Source organism: Nematolebias whitei, chromosome 18 (assembly GCF_014905685.2).
Source record: "Nematolebias whitei isolate Nwh7 chromosome 18, NemWhi1, whole genome shotgun sequence".
Lineage (NCBI taxonomy): Eukaryota > Metazoa > Chordata > Actinopteri > Cyprinodontiformes > Rivulidae > Nematolebias > Nematolebias whitei.
Genome location: NC_056515.1, coordinates 23761354 through 23769071, shown reverse-complemented (window position 1 = coordinate 23769071; position 7718 = coordinate 23761354). Strand labels below are relative to the sequence as shown.

Sequence of the window (7718 nt, the reverse complement as noted above, 5' to 3'; positions counted from 1 at the left end):
TATTCTAAACAATGTTTCTAAAGTCTAAACGCTCTAAAAGAGCACAGAATGTCATGATTTCAGCTCCCTGCCTCCTCTGCTCTTTGCCACCTGCAAGTGCTCTCGGCCACGCCCACTTCTCAGCTCTGCACGGTGAACAGCTGCTCAGCTGCAGCAGGAAGTTTATCCTGCAGTAAGGGCTGCACAAAGGTGCAGGAGGAAGCTTTATCTGCAGCTCTGGGCTGTACAAATGTGCAGCAGGTGGTAAATAATTTAAAAATAATTCATTTCAAATAAAAATTCCATGGCAATCGTGCGGCTCATCCATCTAACAGCCAATTGTGTGTCTTGTCCAATCTTATTTTGAAAAACCGCAATAAAGCGAGTCCACGATAAACGAACCGTGAAGTAACGAGGGACTACTGTATACCAAAAATCATCCAAAACAAACCAAAAACCTATTCTTGGTAACCCTTTTTCTACTCACATTTTTTATAGACGTTTTAAGTTGTAAGCAAAAAAAAAAAAGAAAAACAAAAAAGAAAAACCCGGACATGAATTTCATTACAAAGCTCAATTTTCTTCTCTTTTTTGGATGTTGATCAGGACTCAGGAAAAGCAAAACATCACGTTCTACATGAAATCAAAAGATTAATGTTTTAAGTTTCTTTATCCTTTAGATCTGATGCAACTCTTTTTTGACGATCTAAACATTTTTCTACACAAGCACACTTGAAAATGTTTTTTTCATTTTTATTTTTCACTTGAATTCATCTTAAACGCTACAGAGCACAACTTCCCAACCAAGATTCTCAATGTTTTTATGTTTAGAATACCAGTTTTAAAAGATATGGATACTTAAAACGTTTTCTTTAAATTATACTTGGAATAAGATTTTTTTTTCCACTTTTTTTTCTTAAAAAAAAAAAAAAAGACATTTGGGGTTTTACTGTGTAAAAAATACTTGGAGATGCTTTTAAAAAGACAATGTCCAAAAACATTTCTCACCATGTCAGCCATAAAGTCGGAAGATAAATCAATTTTGTCGGCCGTAGCAAATTAATTCACATTTTGTTTTGTGCTTCCATAGAAATTCATTTATTGCATTTCAATCATTACATTATAAGACAAGTAATCACTAGTTCTACACATAAATGTAGTACCTTTTCTTCCTGTCTCTCTCTCTAGATGCTCTTCCTCTTCATGATGAGTCACGTGTTCAAATTCATCTGAGATTTGATGCTCTAATGTGTCAACGTGCCCATTATCAAAAAAGAAAAATTAGACATTGCTTATGGTTTCAAATTTGCCATTAACATGTCTGTCTGTCCTTCCATCCATCCTTCCATCCATCCATCCATCCATCCATCCATCCATCCATCCATCAGGGCAACAGTGCTATCACTACGCCAACCCCACCATTAGCTCCCACATCTAAAACATCTACCTGAGGTTTTGTGGCCATGAGTTCCATGTAAGTGTTTTTCAGGCTTATGGAAATCTGAGGAGCAGTATTGATTAAGACTATAATATTCACTTTGAATAGTTTTGCTTGACAAGCTGAAATATTTGTATGCATTCTGATCCGAGGTTATAAATGAGTTACAATGCTTCTAACAGCTAAATATAAAGCTGATACCTTTTGTTTCAGTTGTTCTATGTGGATGGTCCTCATGCTCGTGCTCAGTTTGTGTGTTGTTGTGTCCATGACTATCAAACCTGTGAGCCACTGAAACACCACCCGTCATGGATGCAAAGACAAACAAACAAAAAAAAAAGATAATCAGCTGGTATTTGTTACTCACATAACAGATTGGATTCAAAACTAATTGGAGATTCATGTACAAGTTTATTGTAAGTTAGTAAAAACACCAGAAAGTCACAAACCTAAATAGAAGATCTACGTCAAAGTGATACCTTTTCTCTCAGCCTCTTCCTGATCATGCTCTGAAGGACTTGTGGTTTTGTGTTCATGATTCTCGTGTCCTGGTTGATCAGACTTATGAAAAACTAAAACAACCAGAGTAAAAAAAAAAGCAACTTATGTTTTCTTTTTAAAAATGTTTTTCAACTGGAACATTAACTTCGTCTTTTAATAGAAGCGTATCAACTTTGCATTGATTGCGTTAATGCATCTTTCATTTCTGTTTTTTCTGTGTTCAAATGAAGTCATAACTTTTTTTTCATTCATTCATTCATCATTTATTTATACAGGTTTGATTGCCATGTCCATGTTGATCAGACTTGTGGGAAACTGGAACAAGTGGGGGTTCTTGCAAAGATATCACATAAACAACTAAAATAAATGTATGCTTTCTCTTTTTTTAAAGACCCATGCATGTTTTCATCAAAACTATTCTGACGTAGTATGATTATTACAAACAGCAACCTAAATATATAGTTTACTTTTACTGGCTATACAGAACCCATAAATTATAGACAAACCACTACCTACATAACAATACCTTCTCTTCCTTTATCCACCTCCTCTTGCCATTTTCTTCCGTATAACTCGGATGAAGTTGTAGTTTTGTGGTGATGAATTTCATGCGTGTGTCCGTCAAACATGTGGGGAACTGTCACAGCACAGCCATCATTGTTACAAGAAAGCAGACAGTGAGACGCATCTCTGCCATCTTTATGTAAACACTCATTTTGGCTTTTCTACAATGCTAATTTGAGTTATCTATTTAGGTGGCACTACATTGGTTTTAAAGACAGTACCTGTTTTGTCCTCATGCTCAGATGAAGTCGTTCTATGATCAGGAGATTCGTGTCCCTCAGACTTGTTGGGAACTGTTACATCACAACAGGCAAACATCAAATTAGTTTATTTTGTTACCTTTTCGTTAGCTATAACAACAAACCAACCAGGCCACGATTTATTGCATTTTCTCTATTTTTAAAATAAAGCAAATAAGGCAAACTCTACTTACAAATCTTTATATTGCCGGAAAATTCACATACAATTCTGTGGTTCATTGCAAGTGTTCCAGCCGTGGATAGCTGCAGCACTTTTGGTGCAGCCTGTGGCACTTGCGGCAAAAATTAAAAACATTTCTGTTGGAATAACTGTTGTGGAGAGAGTTTGGCGTAATTTTGATTAATTATGAGTTATGCTCATAATTCTATTAAACTTTGGCAGCACGACGGCTCAGTGGTTAGCACTGTTGCCTCACAGCAAGAAGGTCCTGGGTTCAGTCCCTGGTTGGACCTTTCTATGTGGAGTTTGCATGTTCTTCTCGTGCTTACGTGGGTTTTTTCCGGGTACTCCGGTTTCTTCCCACAGATCAAACGCATGTATGTTAGGCTGCCTTCATGCCCAGGCCTCCCTTGCACAAGAGATCTGCGATCTCAACGGGATTTGCCTGGTTAAATAAAGGTTAATAAACTATTGGAGCACTATCTCATTAGAAGAAAATTAATTTTATGAAGTATTCATGAATCAGTCTCTTAAACCCCCAAAACATAAATCCTGTTCCCCTTTAAAAGAACTGTTTTTATTAAACACACACATACTAAATGATCACAGATTCAATGGTGAAATTCTGTGTATTTTATTACAAAAATATATTAATCAGTGTGTTATGAATATGGGCAACCTCATACTATTAAAATAAAGTAAAATAATATAAATGTGTGACATTATAATGGTGTTTATCAAAATGACTGAGGCAGATGTTAGGCGATGTTTGTTTTTTTCTGGTTTGTGAAGGAGTTAAAAATATGTCTAAACTGAACTGTTTTTTTGTCTGATAATTATTGTGATGTCAGGTCACCAACAATCAGATGAAACCACAAGTTTTACTGCCTTCAAACAGCCTCCAGTAGATACCAGGCATGTGTGCAGCAGGTGCATTAAGCAAACTCCCTGGGGTTACCTGTGGAAGATCATAGTCTTCCCTCTGGACCTGGTTCTGGTGAATAGCTGTCCTGGATAAGTTACTCACAGTTGCTCACACTGGGAAGATGACTGGCTGTGTGAACGTCCGTCACCTTGGGTCTGGTTCAGCAAGTCAGGATTTGTGGGTCTGGACTTTGGCCTAGAGGTCCCATCAACTTTCATTGAAACTTGGCTTCAAAATTTGAACTAATTTGAAAGTTAAAATAAAATTCCAATGTTTAAGTTAGATTTTCTTTATGCTCCATCTTTTTTCTCATCATCTTCTCTGACAAGACACTGGCAAGAACTGCAACAAAACGTAACTCTCTGCGAGTTAGAACACATCCCCTATTGGTTCACGCATGAGAGGAGGGGCGTGGCTGTTAACTTTCATCCAATCAGAGGTCATAATGCCGTCTAAGGCAGTTCTGAAACTTACAGTAGACCGTCTTCGCTTTCATACATAAACTTATCTAATTAAATCTAAAATCCTTAGTTCTGCCTTAAAAAATCCAATTCTAAATGAAATATATATATATTTTTTATCTTAAGAAAGATTACTCAAAACACACTTTTCATGGATAAACATTCAAGAAGGACATATTTTAGTCAACCTTAAAAACATGCAACGTTTCTAACAGAGGAGGCGCTGTTGGACCGTGGGTCTCCAGCAATGGAAATTAATTAGTGAACAAAGGCTTCTTATTTTGTTATCTTCATGGGAATGAGAGTCTGGGAAAGTACTCCTTTTGGATAAGGAGATATATCAAACCATCGGTTTGGGTGTTTCAAAACTCCGAGGTCAGGTTCATACAAAGGTCCTGTAGAAAATATCTCTCAGGTTCATAGAAAGGCCTTTCAGGTTACTGAGTTCATTTGGCAGGTTTAAAAGGTTAGTACAGAATGATGGTCTTTATTATGTATTATTGTCAAGGATGAGTGGAATGGACAAATGTCTTATTTTAACAGTTTCAAACAAAAACATATTCTTGGTTTCTCATTCTGTGGTGTCCCTCTACACTGTGTAATGTGAAATCATTGGCATCAGATGTAGTGACATTTTTCAGATTAGATTAGCTGTGAGCTCATCAGTCCGGTCAAACCCCCCCCCCCCAAAAAAAAAAAACGAAACACATTTCTCCAAACTGAGGCCATTCAAAAATCTATCAAATACAAGTATACGTAGTATAATAATAATGTTATGTATTGTCATCATTGCATGTTCCCATACAATGGCAAAATTGGCCCTCTGCATTTAACCCATCTACCACCAGGTGGTGCAGTGGGCAGCTATTGAGGGCACCTGGGGAGCAATCGGGGATAGGGTGTGCTGCTCAGAGACACCATGAGATGTGCAATGACTGAGGATTGACTGGGATTTTTGGGTCCCGTGTCGGCAGCCCTGCCTCTACACCATCTTGTATTAGTCATTCATAATGATTCCACAGAATTTAAGATTATGTTTGAAGAAACAACAAACTACAAGACCATCTCTACCCCTAAGAGCCAAACAAGATATGTTTGCATTATTTATTTTTTTATTATTAACCTTTATTTAACCAGGCAAATCCTATTGAGATCACAGATCTCTTTTGCAATGGAGGCCTGGGCCTGAACGCAGTCTAACATGCATGTTTTTGATCTGTGGGAGGAAACCGGAGTACCCAGAGAAAACCCACGCAACCACGAGAAGAACATGCAAACTCCACACAGAAAGACCCCAGGTCCTATTGAACAAAGGACTTTCTTGCTGTGAGGTAACAGTGCTAACCACTGAGCCATTGTGCATTCAGCCCCTCTTCCCTGTCCCCTGATGAGGATCTTTTGTGACCCTAGATCTCATGTTGGTGGTCTCCCAGAACAGCAACTGGCTTCTGTATTTAGCAAACAATCAGCAATATTCTGCAGACAATGACAAATTTCAGTTTTCTTTTATGTTTTGGGATTTTACCAAACATTCGCTTATTCTCAGACACACTTTGGATTTCTTTAGTTTGTACAGTAATCTGATTTGACAAGTTATCTCATTTAAGAGATCTCTTACATGTTTTCTGTCCGAGTGAATTCTTAGAATGAAAACTGCTTAATAAATGCTACATAGATGTACCTTTTCTGCCAGTGTCTGTTTGTGTGTGCTCCTCCGCCTCACCATGAGCAGAGGTGGTCGTTGATCTGTGGCCGTGAACTTCATGTCCATGCTCCTCAGACTTGTGGGAGACTGACACATCACATATTCAGGACTTATCAAAGTTTAAATAAATCTACTGTTTCTGTTTTAGATGTATACTATACATTTACTGTAAGTTCAAGCATTATTTGCTGCACTTTTCACCTCTACGTATTCACTACAGCTTTCTTTCAGGGAAAATACCTGTCCCATCAGCTGTTCTTCTCTCATGTCCCTCCTCACTTTCCTCCTCATACTTTGAAGAGCTTGTTGATTTATGACTCCCAACGTGAGTATGTCCTTTAGATGAATGCCACAGTTAAGAATGGCGAACAAATAAAAATTGGACACATTTCCAGTTCAATATGTTCATCATTTTACCATACCAAAATGTTGTAGCAGTACATTTTAAAGGTTAATTAGCACAGAGCTATTTGACACTGTTATTTCATTATCCCACAAAAAAGCTTGCTTTGTTTTTGTACAAGTAATTACATTGTAATGACTTTTGTTATAACAGAAGTGCCAACCCAACACGTGTGGATAATATCTAATTGAACAAGTGAGACACCAAACAACTGTCTTCATTTAGGGATGTTCCAAAATAAGAGAGTTATCTTCAGCTAACGCAGTTCAGACATGGATCCTCATTAGCAAACATGATCCTGAATTTAAATCTGACATCAGAGTCAATCTGGTCAACAAGATACAAGATACTTTATATTTATTCCAGGAAACCCACTAACATTTTTATGTTTTCAAAATATGTTTTTGACATAATTTCAAAGGTCATTCTCTATTATTTTGTTAAATACAATAGTAAAATATAAATCATCTGTATCAACAATTCTTTTTTTTAAGTGAGGGAGCTCTAGCTGTTTGTTCTTACATCTAAAGGACAAGTTAGAACTACAATTAATCTAATGTATGTTTTTGGATGGGGGAAGGAAACTGGAGAAACCCGAGAAAACCCACTTATCTATGCCGAGAAATACAAACTCCACACACAACAGCCCTGCTGAGTTTTGAACCTACAACCTTATTGCTGCAAGTTTTTTTTTTTATCTATACAAGTCTGTGTTTTAGTTTTCTCATTTTCCACCGTCAAACTGTAATTTTTCTCAACATGCTCCTTTTACAAAATACGTTATTAATCCTCAATGGGGCAATTCATTTTCTGCATTTTTCCCATCGCACATTAGAGCTGTCATTTCTAAACCGGGCCGGGCCGGGTCGGGCCACAATAATGTGCTTGATGGGCGGCCCAGGTCGGTGTCGGGCTTTTGATTGCATCAGCGGACATGCACGGTTGACAATCCAATTTGGATCACGAGCCGCGCGCGACCGATTGACCGCGTGCTGACCGGCCGGTTGAATGAGTTTTTTAAAAAGTTCAGTTAAGCTTCAGATGGCTTACTGTCCGCGATGCATCCGAAACCCAACTGGACTCAGTCGCTGCATCAACAGACGCGAATGGCCGAGCCCGGCAGGTTGAAAGAGGTAAAACAAAAGTCCAGATGGATCACTGGCAGTGACCCACCTGAAGCTTAACTGGACTCAGCCGCTGCGTCAGCCGCTGCGTCAGCGGACACGCGTGGTCGATGACCCAATTTGGATCATCAGCCGCATGCGTCCGCCAACCGTTAATAACTATAATAACTATAATAATCCGCTGATTCTTGTTAATAA

At 38.2% G+C, this 7718-nt stretch overlaps 1 protein-coding gene across 1 annotated transcript in view; it reads right to left on the bottom strand.

Moving 5' to 3' along the window:
• LOC119424508 (histidine-rich glycoprotein-like) overlaps positions 1-6255 on the bottom strand; it is a 58975-nt gene extending 52720 nt beyond the window's left edge. The window contains exons 1-8 of the mRNA XM_037691993.1: positions 6234-6255; positions 5970-6080; positions 2704-2775; positions 2445-2555; positions 1897-1989; positions 1619-1708; positions 1427-1480; positions 1143-1223 (exon numbers count right to left, since the gene is read on the bottom strand). Of these exons, the coding sequence (XP_037547921.1) occupies positions 1143-1223; positions 1427-1480; positions 1619-1708; positions 1897-1989; positions 2445-2547 (421 nt within the window). The 5' untranslated portion in view covers positions 2548-2555; positions 2704-2775; positions 5970-6080; positions 6234-6255. The remainder of the gene's footprint in view (positions 1-1142; positions 1224-1426; positions 1481-1618; positions 1709-1896; positions 1990-2444; positions 2556-2703; positions 2776-5969; positions 6081-6233) is intronic.
• Between the last annotated feature and the right edge of the window lie 1463 nt (positions 6256-7718).